This window comes from Vulpes vulpes, chromosome 8 (assembly GCF_048418805.1).
Source record: "Vulpes vulpes isolate BD-2025 chromosome 8, VulVul3, whole genome shotgun sequence".
Taxonomy (NCBI): Eukaryota; Metazoa; Chordata; class Mammalia; order Carnivora; family Canidae; genus Vulpes; species Vulpes vulpes.
The window spans coordinates 74072279-74090317 of record NC_132787.1 but is presented as its reverse complement, the minus strand read 5'-3'; the positions used below and the strand labels follow the sequence as shown (position 1 = coordinate 74090317).

Below are 18039 nucleotides of genomic sequence, written 5' to 3'. Positions count from 1 at the left end.
ACTGATGGAGGCCTTCCCTCTCCCCATCTCTGACGCTTTCTGGACAGTGCACTGCCCACTAGGGCACACGATCTGAAGATCAGTGAGAGATTAAGGAGGGAATACAAGGAACCTGTTTCATGCTCACCAGCTTCTGGGACTGAGGGTCTGACTAATAATATGACACTTGGGAATAACTGGTGACTTCTGTTCAGCTGAGTTATCTTCCATTAACAAAGAAAATAATGTCTTGTTTGACAAAGGCCTATGGAATAAAACTGATGTCAAGCTCGCTCAGAAACAAAGGAAATATTTACTTAGTCTTTGGTTCAAGATTTCTCAAGTAAACTCTGCCTCTTCTCAAAGATCCAATGTAAACTGGTGAGAAGTTGATCCCTATTTTACTGCAAAACTTCTGCAAACAGTAAAGACAAAGAGTCAAAACGGCACCATACTGTTTTATTTCAACTTTCAAACAATGTATGGAGATGACTTCTGATGGTGAACCATGCAAATAATAATAAAGGAACAGAAAAAATATTAACAACAAAAAGACAATGATTTAAAAGTATTTCACATTTCACAGCAGTGCTTTGGCAGTACTGGCAAGTATTTCTGGCCAACTGCTTCCCACGACAGAGGTCTGAAAGAACCCCCGGATCTTAGCAAAAGAACCAGTTTCTCCCTGACAGTTTACACTCTGAGTCACTATACACCACACTGCTCCACTTGCCAGACTCTTGTAAACCTCATCTTAAAACAGGGACCCAAGGATTGTGCGTGATCACAACAAAAACTAAGGACAAAACAATGTGGTAGAAAAGTAAACTCTAATGTTTCCAGTAAGGCATCAGGGAATCACTGCTGGCTGGGCCCTTCATTTTACCAGTTTTCTTAAAGAAAAGTTTTGATTTACATTTCTCAGCACACCCAATATTCAGAAGCTTAACCAGCAGACTCAAGTTAAAAGTTTAAAAGACAGTCCTCTTCCTGTTTGTGGGTTTTTGTTTTTTTTTTTGTTTTTTTTTTTGTTTTTTTTTTTGGTAAATGTTTCATATATAAAACATGAAATCAAGTTCTACTTTAAAAAAACTGAGTATTTTTAATAGTAAAAATATATATGTTTATATTTCTCTTTTTAAAAAGACATTAAATAACAATACTTCAGAAGACTGGAGTTAACCCCCCCACCCCGCCCTGCCAGCCGTCTGTCTGGCACAGATGCATTAAGGCAAAGGCTCCTGGAGAGGCATGTCTACCTCAGCTGCACACTGGGGGTTCAAGGTGAACACGCTCCACTCTTGCAGGGTCAGTAGAAAGGCTTCTCCCTCATGTTCACAGAGCCATCCTGCATCCCGAAGTAGACTCTCTCAGCCATGTTAATGAAAAGGCCTGTGTCCACCACGCCTGCAAGATGAAAGATGAAAAAAAGCCTTAGGTTTCAGTTTCTCAAGGCAAGAAGAGAGTCAAGGACCATACAGTCAGTAAGAGCAATACTCTGAGCAGCACTGGACAAATGACAGCTCTGAAGTCTTTCCTCTCTCGGAACAATGAAAAAGATTCTGATTATTTTTAATTCTTCTTACAATCCCTTTCTCCCCTGCCATCTTGGCTTTCTATGCTGTCCAAACATGCCAACTTTTTTCCTGCCTCAGAGCCTTTGCTCATGCTATTCTGTTTGCTGGACTATTCATCTTTGAGCACTTCAAGGGGATGGTTCTTCTCTGTCCTTCGGCTATCAGATGATAAGTCCTCTCTTCAGAGAGGTCCTATGTGACTACTCTAAGTAACCCCTGCTCCCATTTATTTTCCTTTTTTCTTTAAATTGAAGTTGTCATATATGGCTAGAGTATGTTTCAGGTATAAAGTGATTCAACAATTCTGTACCTTACATGTTGTTCACAGTGGTAAATGTAGTTTCCAGCTGTCACCATATAAAGTTATTACAATATTACTGACTCTATTTCCCATACTGTGCTTTACATCTCCGGGACTTACTTATTTTATAACTCTAAGTTTAGACTTCTTAATCCCCTCTACCTATTTTGTCTATACCTCTGCTCCTCCTCTATGAAAACCAGTTTGTTTCTGTTTTTGTTGTTGTTTTTTTCAAACTTGTCTTATTTTATAGATCCCACATGTAAGTGAAATTATATGGTATTTTTCTATGACTTACTTCACTTAGTATAACACCCTCTAGGTCCATCCACATTGTTGGAAATGGTTTGATCTCATTCTTTTTTATGGCTGAATAATATTCCATTGCACATACATACCAAATCTTTATCCACTCATCTGTCAACAGACACTTCTGTTGCTCCCCTATCGTGGCTATTGTAAATAACGCTGCAACAAACACAGATGCATGTATCTTTCCAAATTATTGTTTTCATTTCCTTTGGGTAAATATCCAGCAAAACTGTTAGACCATCTAATACTTTTATTTTTAATCTTTTGAGGAACCTCCATATGGTTTTCCATAGTAGTTACACCAACCTACATTCAATCAACAGAGAATGAGGGTTCCCTTTTCTCCACATCCTCACCAACATTTGATTTTGGGGTTGTTAGTTTTGTTTTTTTTAACATTTGTTATTTCTTAGTTTTGATTCTAGTCATTCTGACAGTTGTAAGGTGATATCTCTCTGTGGTTTTAATTTGGATTTCCCTGGTGATTAGCAATGCTGAACATCTCTTGATGTGATTGTTAGCCATCTGTATGTCTTCTCTGGAAAAATGTCTATTGAGGTCCTCTGCCCAGTTTTATTTGGATTATTAGTTTTTTGTATTGAGTTGTAAGAGTTCTTTATATATTTTGGATTTTAACTCCTTATTGGATATATCACTTGCAAATATGTTCTCCCATTTAGTAGGCTCCCTTTTAATTTTGTTGATGGCTTCCTTTGCTGTGCAAAAAGCTTTTCAGTTTGATGTAGTCCCAGTAGTTTATTCTTGCTTTTCTTTTCCTTGCCTGGAGAGAAAGATCCAGAAAAAAATGTTGCTAAAGCCAATGTCCAAGAGATTACTGCCTATGTTTTTAGGAGTTTCATGGCTTTAATGTCATATTTAACCCCATTGAGTTTATTTTTGAGAGCTGTAAGAAAGTGGTCCAGTTTCATTCTTTTGCATGTAGCTGTCCAGTTGTCCCAGTGTCATTTGTTGACGACTGTCTTTTCCCCACTGTATATTCTTGCTTTCTTTGTCATAGGTTAATCGACCATAGATGCATGGGCTTATTTCTAGACTTTCTATTCTGTTCCATTAATTAATGTGTCTATTTTTGTGGCAGTACCATCCTGTTTCAATTATTACAGCTTTGTTGTATATTTTGAAATCTGGGATTGTGATACCTCCAGCCCTGCTCTTCTTTCTCAAGATTGCTTTGGCTATTTGCACACCCAGTTATCTTCAATCACACTATCAGCCTTAAAGGTTTTCCCACAAAGTGCTAGAAGATATTTGCAATGCATATATCCAACGAAAAACTCGCATCAAAATATATAAATAATTTCCCCAAATCAATAAGACAGACCACCTCGTAGAAAAATGGGCCAAAGACTTAAAGAGGTACTTTACAAAAGAGGCCATGTAAAATGTCCAATAAAATGGTGTTCGAACCATCAGGAAAACAAGTTTGATGGACAAGTGTATAGGAAAAATTGCTAGTAAAGGGGTAAATTGGTGCAATCCATGCAGGGCAAGTTTAGCACCATCTAACAGGGGAAAAAATGGAGGGAAAGAAGGAAGAGACTTTTCACCATTTATTCTTATAATCTTGAAGAACATCAACTAAAAAAGATTTTAAAACTGAAACTTAGCAAGAAGGTTCCCAATACATAAAAAAAATACCTATCAGTGAGAAAGAGTCATGAAGCAGAGAAAGGAGCTGCTGAGAAACATAGGGCTCTGGCACACCACTGCACCAACTGAAGTCTCCCAAAGGAAGCACAGGGGACACACAAGACCCATCCTTTTCAACAATTCTGTTAATGCAAGGTGACAGCTTCCCCCTGATCCAAAAGAAAGTCAAACCAGATTCAGAAAAGGCTTCAGAGAAAGAGCAGAGATGAATGGCAGGAGCCAAGTCTGATCTTAGGGCACCCCATCTTCAGGTTACTGACCCACCTAGTAGTGGAAAGGGCAGACAGAGGTGGCTTACTGTGAGCAAGGGGCCAAGAACCCACAAGCTTTGGCCCTTCTACAGAGCCTCTGTGCTCTGGGTGGAACCCAGTGGCATATCCAAGGGAGGAAGTGACTAGGCAGGCACCAGTACAGCTGTCCTGTGTCTTCAGACACACAAATGTACACAGGGCAAGGGCAGGGTGACAGGGACGGGCCGGGTGACAGGGACAGACATGGAAACTTGCCCTGCTCCCCTTCCCTGGATTTTGGTCCAGCAGTATCAAAACAGACAGACCAGGGAAAGAAGAGAGAGAACAGGAGAAACAACAAATCACACCAATGCTTCTGGTGGCAGGATTTAACATCTAGCCTCTCTTTTTCATTTTCTTCAGTTGAAGTTCCTACTAAGATTCTGAACTTCTCTAGGCTTGTACTTAATTGAGTAAAAATAAGTAACTTCTCAGTAAGTAGGTTACTTCTACTTACTGAGGCAGAGGGCAAATACGGGAGAAACTTCCTCATGGAAGGACAGCTCAATGTCTCAATAAGCCAAGAAAGGTTCTGATCTGAGCAGGAGCAACAGAGCTACCTAGTGGGCACTGCAAGAAATCCACCTCCAGAGAAATCAAGCCCCCACTGGTGAGCTGCTCCTATGCAATCCCCTGGTCTATCTGCATTATCATTAGGGGCAAATGTTTCCATCTGCTTATGGTGACCTCTACCTCTTCTCTTCCTCTTGCCCTCTTGGCTCATTACTTCTTCTATTAAATGAGAGTACTGAGAGAAAAAGCCTAATACAACTCTTCTTTTTTGCTTAATAAATCTGCTCCAAGACTATCAGTCAAAGGAAAAGAGCAGACTAAATTTATAGTAAGGTTGGAAAAATTAGCTTATTACATGGCATATAGTCACATTATTTTCATTCCTAAATAGCATGGATTACTTAGAATCTAGCATATTTAACAATACTATCCTTTCTTCCTAGGGATGTGTTCATTCAACAAACACTCCTTTATGTGCTAGGCATCTTTTTAACTCATTTAATCCAAAAATCCTATGAAGTAGGCACTTAAATTAGCTTCTTTCACAGAGGAAGAAACTGAGTCACAAAGACATCAACTAACTGCACAAAATTCACACTGGCAGAGTGAGGCTGGGTTAGGAACCCCATCAGGCAGTCTGCTCTTGAATCTACTATTAGCCACTAAAATCTGCTAAACTGATCTTACCTGCCCCATTAGCTTATTCTGGCCCAAGAATATTCTATGCCATGAACTATTTCCAGTCAGAGTCTTAGTCTCTCAAAATCCTAAGACTAATGTCTCTCACATCTGCTCCCTCCATCCAATCCCCTTGCATGGACCTTTGATACCTCCTCTGGCCTGGATGCCTGACTCACCTCTACACTGCCCACCCAGCCTCACCCACGGCCCCAGACCCCTACTATTAGCATTAGAGGCTCTCCCACCCCAAATGTTCATGCCATACCACCCCTCCTCAACTCAAAGAAATAAGGACTCCCTCTTGGCACTGTAGCCCTTGGGCAAGTCATGTAATCTTCCATGATCCATGTTCTCCTTTATAACTATCTCATCCAACTGGACAATCAAATAAGACACTTTTAAACACTTAATGCAATGTCTAGATTACACTATGCCAAAGCATAGATCAAAAGCCACCTCTCTTCCTTAACTTTCTCACACACTCTCCAAAGGAAGCAACCTATGTGCACTCTAGACTCTTGATATTTCTCTAGCAAATTTAGCATTCCATCTTATTTGTAGGCTTGGCTTCTACATAGCCATGCACACTCTCCCTAGGTATATGTGAACTCTCCTTGAGTCAGATTCCAAGTTCTATAGATGGAGCATTCCCTGTAACATGTGGCACAGCACCCAGCCTATGGTACATATCTAATGAGTGTGGGTGAACAGAGTCATTATTCCCCACTGCTCAAGACAGCCTACTTCTTGAAATGAAAGAGGCTCTAGTTAAGCTTCTGGAAGGGAAGGCTCTATGCAGAGAGGGTGAGCTTATTTTAAGGCAAATCCCCTCTGATACTCCATCAGCTCTAGGCCTCTCCCAACTAAAATGGGTTGTAAATGCACAACCAACAAGCTGCTAGGTAAGCAATAACTATTGGGGGGTGGGGAGGAATCAAAGGCATGAAGTCAGAAACTCCAAGCATAGCACAAAGGAAATTCTTCTTTCCAACCAAGTCTTACAAAACCCTGTGCCTCCTATGGCCAGGGGACAGTTACAAAGTGCTTGGGTGTCTATTCTCAATGAACACTACTGGGATCACATTTACCTGGGATCATTTTGATAGCTGTGTTTACTTCACTCCACTTATGCACCCGATCGAACTTCCAGTCAAGGATAAAATTCCCATTATCCGTCACCACGGGACCCTAGAAGGTATGATTTTCCACATTTACAGAAGTTATAAATACAGGTAGGGAGAGAAAGAGGGGCAAGAAAGTGAAAGGGAGGCCCACAGACAAGTATCTTAATTAACCTGCTCCAGCCAGTACCCCAACCTCCTGCTTTCTAGAAGGCAGTGCTATGAAGAAGTAATGAGCAGGAACTCTGGCATCAAAATTTGAGTCTTGAAGCCACATAGGTATAGAGGAGGCTCAGAGGAGCTATTAACCTCTGTGAGCCTCAGATTCCTCAACTACAAAAAGAGGATAATGATACATACTTGAGAAAGCAGTTTATGTATAAACCGTAGGGGTAAGCATTTACCACAGTGAGGGCTCATAGGACGGGTTCACTAATTGGCTAATAATAGCCAATTGGCTATTATTAGAATGAAAAACTAGAACAACAGAAGTAGACTATCCACACGGTGGATATTCTCACTGCTTCACATTAGGTGCCCAGTAAAAAATAAGGCAGTGCTATTGCACCCATCACTTCACCTCGCAGGCAGTCCCACCAAAAGAGGAAGCAGAGACGTGTTCTGGGCTCCAAAAAAGAGCAGAGGGTAGTTTTAGATAATTAACCCAAAATTCCTCCACAGCTTTGGGCACTAGTAGGCATTTGGGACCACGAATGTGGACAGAGCACTACAGTCACAGGCAAGGAAACTAGGCTGCTCCTGCAGGTTGGAGGTGAGGGGATGGGAGATCAGTGAAGAGCCCCAAGAAGGCAGGATGCTGGGTTCCTGTCTGGAGTCACCCCAGCCATGAGAGAGAACCCCCTTCTCCAACAGTCTCCTCCGAACCTCTCAGCTACAGAGGGAACTAGACCCAGAGCTCTGCATAACCACTAGAATTAGGACTGATTTTTAAAACATCAGAAAAACGCCAGGAAAAAAAATCAACATAAAAATGCATCAGGGTAAAGTCACAGATAATCTGTTTTCTGTATCTTCTAAACTTGTTATAAAGTCATATCTATAAATACAGTTAGCTTTTGGGTTATTACTTTTGCTTGTTTATTTAAGTGTAAGAGGAAAAAAAAGTTCTGTGCAGCCCACTTTAGAAGTAGAAGAGAAACATTTGCACTAAGTTTCCAAAGCGTATTCCTAAGGAATAGTTCACATCCCCCAGGAAATTCTACTTCTTGTCACAGAATGAAGTAAGAGGAGAAAAGGAAAATTATACCATGGAACCTGGAAAACTTCCTGCCCTGGGGTGCCTCCCAAAGCCATTTTTAGCCACTGGGAAGCACAGTGGTCCAGACCACAAGGTACAAAGATCCCATCACCTGAGGACTATAAGACCCCAAGGGACCAAGAAAAAGAATCAATTCCCTCACTTGTACAGAGAATATGCACTGCATTAAGTGTCATATTATCTACACGAGTTTGAATATAAGAACTAATAAAGCTAGTACTCTAAAAATAAACCAATAATCTGAATAAAAATAAATAAAAGCTGACTACCCAGGCTATACACAGAGGGACCTAACTGAAACAAAAGGGAGGACACCACATTAAGAAGCTAGAATGCCCTTGAGAAACCTCCCTGACCACTTACTGCCTTGTTGATAGCCATCCGAAGTTCAATCACGCCCCCAAACTTCTGGGTCACAGCTCGGCTTACAGGAACATAGGCCATTGGGATGACCTCAATGGGGATTCCCTTGTGCCACTGATCCCCGAGATTCTTTGAATCTTTCCTGGAAAGAAAGTCAGAAAGTACAATAAATATAAATAAACTCAATGGTATAGACAAACACCAAATTCAGACATAGTAAGTGGGCAGAGAGCAGGGAAACACACCGGGCTGCTAATATTTGGGCTGTTTTACTAGTTAAGAAATGAGGTATTTCAAATAAATATGACTTTTAAAAATGTTAAAACTGGTTATGACTAGCTTGTGGCTATCCAGGTATTTATTATTTATGTTCTTTCTACAGTAATAATATCTTGTAAGTCAATACAATTTTTTTTTTTTTAATTAACATGCTCAGCATAAGCACCATCTACCAGACTCCTTGAAGGAGAATCTGAGAGCCTGGTCAAAGACTCTGCACAACACAAGTTATGTGCGAGTCCAGAGGAAGCAGAGCATGCTGAGTCACTGCCCGTGGGCAGGGCCTGTCCTTCCTACAAGGATCAAATGAGTGATATATGAGGACATGCTCTTGTCACAAGAGTGACAAGCTATTTCCTCCTCCTTCCAATGGACACAAAACATAGCAATATGTACCTTCAGTATGAAAATGGAACAAAATCCTTCAAGACACTCCCTCAGTCTTAGCCATCAGTCTCAGAAAGCCAGACAGCCCCTCCATTTCTCTATCCTCCTCTATAAAATGGGGATGAGGTTGGGGTGTGATCTACCCCTGCCCCCAGTGGACAGCTCAGAACACTCAACATTGTACCTGAAGTCGGCGATCACGATGAAGCGACTGGCATAGCCGGCCACAATTTTCTCTTGGGTCAGACAGCCTCTGGGGATGGGAAGAGGCAAACAAATACAGGGTCGGACACAAACTCAATTTGAAAACTGAGGTCAGATACAGGAAACCCAAATCTACTTAATGAGAAATTGAATTTATAATTTTTAAAGGGAGATCCTCAACTCCATCATGCTGGGCAATGGACTAAACTGTGTCCTTCCCAATTCCATATATTGAAGCCATAACTCCCAAGTGCACATTACTTTAAGGAAGTAATTATGGTTAAAAGTGTTTGGAGGGGTGGAGGAGTCTGGTCTGATAGGATTAATGTCCTTAACAGAACAGACACCAGAAAGCTCACTTGCTCTCTCTCCACCCTGAGGGCACAATGATAAGGCAGCCAACTCAAGCCAGAAGTCTCCAGAATTCTTAAAAATTACTTGTTGCTGAAGCCACCCAGACCACAGCATTTTGTTAAGGCAGCCTGAGCTAAGACATGTTGCTTCTGGTAAATGAGCCTATGTCTGGGAGAAATGGATCCCAGTCAGGCCAGGCACACTCCTATCTAAAATATATCTGTGCTCAAGAAAAAGTCATCTGAGCATGGATGGCATGAATGGAAGGGTCTATACCTTAAGAAGGACAAGCTTTGAACAACCTTTCCTATCTACTATTTGACAGTTGGGGTGATGAAGCAGAGTGTACGGTATGATTCTAAATTACAATAGCGGAGCAGGACTTTGCCTTCTTCAATCCATCATTCCCTACCACCTAATCAACATTTAAGAAATACTCAATAAATGTTTTCCAAGTGAATAAATAAATGTACGACTAACTGCTCACAGAGGTTAAGAGCAGCTTTAAGCAAAGATCACACACTAATTCCCACAGACCTAATAATCTACCCCAACAACATATCTGGTTTAATTCATACAGTTTTTAAAATTTGAATCAGCAGAAGAATGCAGATACAGAGAACTCAGTAAGATGAATAATCTCACTGAAGAGACCCAGGTTCCTGGTCAGCAGACTGCTACTCATAACTAGAAATGCCAAACTGGCTCTAACAAACATCAACTTCCTAGAAAAAAGACAAGCTCACATACATCACAGTGGCCATTTGTTTATTCTGTCTTCCACCTTGCTTTGCTAAGGATTAACTGGCAGATACTCCTCAGCAAGAAAGTCCCCACAACACTCACCCACCACCCTTGATGAGATTGAGATCAGCATCTACTTCATCAGCACCATCAATTGCGAGGTCAATCTGTGGGAGGGGAGAAGAAAGATACAGAAACTGCTGAGAGCCATTAGAGGGGAGGCTCTGTGCAAAGCTTGAAAATGTAATAACTCATCAGATCCTCAGCAGCCCTATTAGTTAGGTAGAGTTATTCCCATTTAATCAGTCAAAAAACAGGCTCTGAGAGGTTAAGCTATTCCACTAAGGTCACCAAGAAACAAATATGGAGCCTGGAAGCCACACATGGGTCTAGTTCTTACCCACATTACACTCCCTTTTCTCATTGATAGGCGTCTCTGTGGATGAGCTAGAATTATTAAGAGTACACAATCCCAATGTGGGTGACATCACCCCCAAATACAGAAAAGATACACAGTATACCTGTGGTATTAAAATTTTACTGGAGGGGGGCAACAGAAAAAAGGCCGAGAAACACTGATTCAGAAGTCTCCATGCTAAAGTGGCAAAAATAAAGGCAGTTTCCAGCACAGAGAGAAAACCCAATGAAGAGTTATAAAGCTGACACACATTTGATCTGCAATTGGAAATTATCTGAGGCACCCTGACTATGACCCCGCCAAAGCACCTGTCCAGGCATGCCCACTCCCACTGTTAGGAAATTCTACCACCAACCCCAGGAGCAGTCAGGGGCAGGTGGGTTCATTCATCTTTCAAGATCTGAAATCAAGGAAGCTAAGTATTTCGTGACACTCCTGGACTCCAAGTAGACAGTGTGGGAGTCTTAAGTATGGTTATTTAAAGCAGCTGTATGAAGAAACCTCAGGGTACAAGTCAGTTTAAGCTGCCTGGCATGGCACAAGTATAAAGTGCACAAAGTTTCAGCTTCACCTCGTTTCCATGCTTTCAGATTCTGTTCTTTGTCTAAAAAGAGAGACTATACTGCTTCTCCGCACCCTGCACTAACCCCAGGGCCAGGCTACATCATGGCAACTCTTGGGGGCCTGGAAGACTGCAACCTTCTTTGTGTGAGTTCCAGGCCTACCTTCAGCCCAAACCACTCTCCTCACAGTGCTGAACACTGACTCACACTCTACCCTGGCTCTGCCCACAGAAATCCCCCAGTGAGCCCTTCCCATGGTTCTTAATAAACTCTCTAAGACCCACGTGTACCAGGACAACACAGATTAGTAGACCATCGGGTCCCCATCTGCAGTCTGGTTCTCAAGCTGCCATAACCCCTTCCCACTCTTCCAGTCCAGCCTCTCCTCTCCCACCATGCACCAATGCATACCACTCACTAGGTCCTTACCACCCCAGCCAGCCTGGGGGTTATCCACATATGCCCAATGCCCCGGGTTCTCAACTACTCCTCTCTGGAATGCTCTCTCCTGCTATGGCCACCCTGCCTTCACAGTTCTGCTCAAACCTCACCTCTCCCCACAAAACCTAGTAGCATTGCTCTAGAGCCAAAAGCATCTGAATTCATATTCAGGCTCTACCAATTGCAGAAAGCGTGGCTTTGACAAACGGCTTGCCCTCTCTATGTCTTTTTCACACCTGTAAAATGGGGTAATGATGGTATGCACCCTCAAGACTACTGGAGATATTAAGTAGTTGAATACAAACATAGTACTTAGCATAATACATAGTATACAGGAAGGACTCAGTAAAAGTTAGTTGTTAATATGCTGCTCACTCTCATCAAGTTCAGTTTCCTCTGAATTGCCCATGTGTTTAATAACCATCTTTGCCACAACACTTAATTATAATCTGTTTGCAAATTCCATGGCTGCCTCAGATGATTACTTCTTATCTCCACCTAGCGGTAAGCTCCGTGGGCTAGCTCACTCATACTTCTGTACAAGGATCCCCAGAAGCTCTGGGTCCAGCCCTGGGTTTGTCCAATCCCCCTTCACTACACTCATACTGAGCCCTCAGGGTTAAACCACGGGGAATGTACTGGAAACTAACAACCTCTCCTCTTGTGACCTTAGCCAAATTTAATACTCAAAATCCCAGGAGAAAATCTAGTATGACTCACTGACCTTTCTCCTAGACTCAACAAGATATCCAGAGCCCATGAGCAAGTGACAGCCATAAGAAAGGATGAAGACACAGCAGCCCAACCCTCTCTTACCTCTGGGTGTCGGTCCAGGTCACTGAGAGTCAAGCCATATTGCAAGATGAGCTGACGGGCCTGTGGAAGACAAGAAAAAGCACCATAATCATTTGCTCTGAACACGTGGCAAAGATTCTCAGCATTCTTTTGGATTTCAGTGTCTGACACAGAGTCCGGAACAAGGCTCCCTCCTAAATCCACTGGGTCCACTAAGAAGTAGGAGATATAGCTCTATGAATGGCAAAACTAAGTTAATTCATCCTGGGAGCCAGAAGAAGGCAAATAGCACACAGTGAAGGCTCCCAATGCCAGGCTAAGAGTTCCTTCTCTGTGACCTGCTATTTAAGACAATGTCATGGACTCCTAAAGCTTATGGTAATAGAGTATTTAAAAACAAAACAAAACAAAACAAAAAACCTTCCTAAAATAAGAACTGAATTGATACAGAGTGATTTCCAGGCTACCATGTTTAATGAAAATAAGCAAAAGAATATATACACTCAGTAGACTGTATCAAAGGCAGGATGTCCAGAATGGCTAAATGAGCTCAGCAAATTGAGAACACCACACTGGGACAGTCCTAGGACTCACTTTATAGACATGCCTCATATTAACAGTTCAAAGGGTCTGACAAAAGGCAAGAGCAGTGGTTACCACCACCATGTGGCCCTGAGGGGGACTGACAGCTGAAATAAATATACCTTGAACCTTGGAGGTTGACAACCCAAAGCCAAGTGATAAGGATCTGTATCCATGTCATAGTCCATAATATGCAGAGGTATCAAAGGGTGGAAAAATTTCTTTCAAAGGCATGTCTTAAAAATATTTTCTGCTTAAAATGAAAAGCACCCAAGATTAAAAATCAGAAAATCTCAGCTCTAATCATAAACAAACCAGCCACATGACCCTTGGCAACTTTTCTTGTCTATAAAAAGATGGGGATGGATGAAATGAACAATGCCAATATTCAAATCCAAAATTTTAAGATTCTAAGAAAAAACTACAAAGAGCCTGGAATTTGCAATATATAGGCCTTCCTAGGATCCTAATTCGAACAAACTATAAAAAATACTTTTAGGGACGTCTGGGTGGCTCAGTGATTGAGTGTCTACCTTAGGCTTAGGTCATGGTCCCAGGGTCCTGGGATCAAGTCCCACATCAGGCTCCCCACAGGGAGCCTGCTTGTCCCTCTGCCTGTGACTCTGCCTCCTTCTCTGTGTCTCTCATGAATAAATAAATACTACCCAAAAAAAGTACTTTTAAAGGATAAGATAATAGGAGAAATTTAAACTATGGGTTTTTGTTACCAAAGATTATTGTTAAATTTTTTGCTATTACTGAGATGTTTAAAAGCCTCCCTAATTTTCAAAGAGACATAATGAAATACATATAATGAAATTATGACTGGGATTTGTTTCAAAATAACCACGGTAGTGGAGAATGGTGTATAGATGAAAACAAAACTGGCCATGAATTGGTGATTTTTTAAACTGGGCAATAAGTACATAAAAGTTCATTATGTTGTTCTTTATCCTTTCCGAAATGTGAAATTTTCCATATAAAAAGCTAAAATAAAATGTTGACTGAAAATAGCAAATGTTTTTTAAACCACAATTTTGTTCTTGTTAAAGAGAAATATATAATGAAAGGAGAAAACAATAAAAATGGTATTGCAGAATTACTTCTCAGTTCCTAGATTTCTCTAAAAGTAGTACTGGAGAAATCATCCTAATTCCAGACCCTGAAGCTATAAAAACAATGGGAATGTCTAGAAGGCACCTCCAAGATGATCATCCCCACTGCTTGTTATTCATGCCTTTAGATAATCCACATCCACAAAGTCCCAGGATTGGTCTGTGTGACCAATGGTACACAGAAGAGGTGATACAAGATACTTCTGAGATTAGTTTATAAAGAAAGCCATGGCATATGTAAGGGTGGCATACTGTAGCAAGATCCTTCCATCCTACTCTCCCTCTTCCCTCTGACCCCTCTCTTATCTAACACATACTAGAGGAAACCAGCTGTCACATCCTAGAGACACCGACAGAGCCCTCTACCAAACAGCCTGTGAAGAACTAAGGCCTGCAACACTAATGTGACTGAGCTTGGAATGGATCCTTGAACCACAGTTGAGTCTTGAGATGACCACAGCCCTGGCCAACAGCTTCACTATAATCTCAGGAGAGACTGGAAGCCAGAACCACCCAGCTAAAACACTACAGATTCCTGGCCCTTGGAAACTATGAGATAATAAATGTTTGTTGTTTTAAGCTGCTAAATTTGGGCCAATTTGTTCCATAGCAACAGATATTGAATACAGATGGTATTAGAAAACTGATACAGGGTGCCTGGGTGGCTCAGTCAGTTGGGCGTCCAGCTCTTAGTTTCAGCTCAGGTCATGACCTGGGACTGAGCCCCCAGTGGGGCTTCCCACTCAGCAGGGCATCTGCTTCTCTCCCTCTCTCTCTTTCTGCCCCTTCCCCAACTCGCCTGTGTGTTCTCTCAAATAAATACTTTTTTTAAAAAGAAAAATGATACAAATTGTACATAACTTAATGTGATAATCTATCACACAAATAAAACTATGTGATTGATGTTTACTATGATTTCCTATTTTATGTTCTTTAAAAACAATACTAAACTGCACTTGGATTTATTACATAAAAACTGGATGTCAGGATTGGAAGAAAAAATCCTGTGTAAATAGATCGTTTTCATTTAACATTTCCTAAGTTCAGGGTTGCCTGGGTGGCTCAGCGGTTGAGCATCTGCCTTCGGCTCAGGTCATGATCCTGGCATCCAGGATGGAGTCCCACATCGGGCTCCTTGCAGGCAGCCTGCTTCTCCCTCTGCCTGTGTCTCTGCCTCTCTCTGTGTCTCTCATGAATAAATAAGTAAGTAAATCTTTAAAAAAAAAATTTCTTAAGTTCAAAGACTGCCTGCATTATGGACAATGTTACTGTCTCATGAGGATGTCTTATTTGTCCAACTAGCCTGTAATCAGAGTATGAGAGAGCACATTTTACATACTCTTGTTACCATACAGCAGTTAGTGTCATTTGAGCCAGCAGTTGGGTAAATAACCAATTGTTCTGAGTTCATTCTAGGAGTCACCTAGTGCAAATCCTGTTTTAAGGAAGAAATGGATGCCCAAAGAAGTCACAGTGGTAAGTTAGGGACAGGGTGAAGACCAGAAATAGTCTCTTGCTTTCTTGTCCTGTCTAGGGACTAAAAAGGGAATTAGAAGAAAAGGAAAACAGAGGGAATAGTGAAACAGCAGGAAGCAGCGAAGACAGGCCCATTTGTAAACAGAACTGAAGTCATCTTATACAATAACATGTCATTAACGATGACAATTTTAAAAGGAGTTCTTTGACATCTTGGCATTCCTCCAGTACCTGAAATGGACTGCCTTCTCCCATTCCCCAGCCCTGCATGTCCAACTCAAATGTCATCCTCTCCAGGAAGCCCTCCCCAATTCCCTGGGCAACGCACAGGCTCTCCTTCCTCTAAAAAGCACACTAACTCCACTTTTCTACCATATATTTGTCAATAATGACACACAGAAATGGAGCATTAATTCATCCAACACACACATACAGAATGCCTAAGAGCCAGACACACACTGGATGCTAGATGTGGTGACTAACACCTCCCATGTAGAGGAGCCTCATAGCCCTATAACAGTAAGTACAGCCTCAACGATCACTATGCCCAACTGAACTCTGCCTCCTCACCAGACCAGCAGCTACCCATTGCAGTTCCTGTCCAGAGTCTGGCACATGAAGAGCCCAGTAGATAAGCGCTGTCTATTTTGTATGGCTGGGAGGCCCTGCCCCAACTTCTGCAAGCCCTGGGATTCTCAACTTCCCAGATAATAAGCAATAACACAAGGACAGCATCTGCCCTTGCTCTAAACAGCATCTGCCCTGCATCTCCATCTACAACATGGAGAACCCTGTACATTGATCTCAAGACCCATCAGGGTAGGACCCTTTAACCTCCTCCCATCTGTGTCCTACAACTTTCCCTTCTCCTCAGCTTTGACTAGACTCCTCAACTTGGACAGGACCTCTGTGAGTGGTCCTGCACACACAGAGAAGCCCGAGTCACAAGTGGCATGAGCATTATCCTTCCTGTTATGGGCTGACCTATTCCCCTGGAGGGGAGAAAAAAAAAAAAACAGGTCGGAGTCCTAATCACCCCCAGGAACTTCAGAATGTGAGGTAGAGATAAGGCTTCACAGATGTAATCAAGGTAAAACAAAGTCATTAGGCTGAGCCCTAATCCAATATCACTGGTGTCCCTAAAAGGGGAAATCTGGATACAGACAGGTGAACACAGGGAGAACACCATGCAAACATGAAAACAAAGATCAGGATGATGCACCTACAAGCCAAGTAATGCCAAAAACAGACAGGAAACCATCAGGAAATAGAAGAAAGGCACCCCATAGATTGTCCCTCTTGATCTCAGACTCCTTGATTTTGGACTGCTAGCCTTCAGAATCAACAGACAATACATTTCTGGTCTTTAGGTCACACCCAGTTTGTGGTACCTTGTTATGGCAGTCCTAAGAAACCAATATGCTAACTTCAACACAACAGCCCAATTGTGGGGGTACTGACCCAACACTGGCTCAGTCAGCACAAATGCAGCCACAGGTGCTCAACTAAGATTAGCATCTGCTGGGTACCAGATACTCTGAGCTCACAAGTTAGGGATCTCCTGGGGGCATAGAGCAGACACCCCTGTCTGCCTCTTCTAGCTCTAGAAAAGTTCAGGGAGCAATAAAGCTAATGACTAGCTTGTGCTTTTAGAAAAAAGACAGGAACCAGTGCCTTGTCACTGCAATCCCACAAATGGGCTCCCAGAAGCCTCTAGTGACTACGGACAGTGGCATGTGGCAGAGACCAGCAGTTCTGTTATTCATAAATTTCACAATAAAATCTGAGAGTCTGTATTTTCCCTTCTATCATCTAATTGAGGTGCACTGAAGGCTGATGCAAAAAATAAACACTGTTTTTGGCTCAGACCAGATCTGGCTTTTAAATACGTTTTTCTATTGTCCTCTTTCAAAAACTTTTAACTTTAAAGGAAAAATCTACCAAAAAATCCTTTAAATCCCTATAGGTTTATTTGTTTAGAAAGTAGAACATAAAAAAATTTAACTTTTTCAATCATTTCAGGAGATTGCATCTGGCTGAACTTTTTTTTTTTAATTTTTTATTTATTTATGATAGTCACACAGAGAGAGAGAGAGAGGTAGAGACACAGGCAGAGGGAGAAGCAGGCTCCATGCACCGGGAGCCTGACGTGGGATTCGATCCCGGGTCTCCAGGATCGTGCCCTGGGCCAAAGGCAGGCGCCAAACCACTGCGCCACCCAGGGATCCCCATCTGGCTGAACTTAATGCAAAATAAGTTTGGGTATGAAGGGAAAAAAACAAAACAGTAACTCTGAACAAGTGAATTTTTAAAAGCCCTGTGAATTGTGAATGATTCCACTGAATCTACTGAAACTGGCCAGCATTTTCCAGTCTAAGTACATTGTCATCACTTACCACCATAAAATATAGGTGGGTAAGGTGGATGTTATTTTTAAAACACAGAATTAAACCTCCAATTAAAGATAGCAATTTGAAAACCTCTCTTTGGCTCAGCTTTTTCCCAAAACCTCTCTAAAACTGTAATAAAGGAAATTTTCTAAAACACAAAGAAAAAGAGGAGAAAACCATACCAAACTTTTAAAAGCAGGACCA

At 41.8% G+C, this 18039-nt stretch overlaps 1 protein-coding gene across 2 annotated transcripts in view; it reads right to left on the bottom strand.

Annotated features, from left to right (window-relative positions):
- Positions 1-417: 417 nt before the first annotated feature.
- RPIA (ribose 5-phosphate isomerase A) overlaps positions 418-18039 on the bottom strand; it is a 30038-nt gene continuing 12416 nt past the window's right edge. The window contains exons 4-9 of one of the 2 annotated variants that reach the window (XM_072767124.1): positions 12294-12353; positions 10158-10222; positions 8938-9006; positions 8088-8229; positions 6413-6512; positions 418-2950 (exon numbers count right to left, since the gene is read on the bottom strand). In XM_072767124.1, the coding sequence (XP_072623225.1) occupies positions 2802-2950; positions 6413-6512; positions 8088-8229; positions 8938-9006; positions 10158-10222; positions 12294-12353 (585 nt within the window). In that variant the 3' untranslated portion in view covers positions 418-2801. The remainder of the gene's footprint in view (positions 2951-6412; positions 6513-8087; positions 8230-8937; positions 9007-10157; positions 10223-12293; positions 12354-18039) is intronic. The other variant, XM_025994383.2, reaches the window with a different exon arrangement.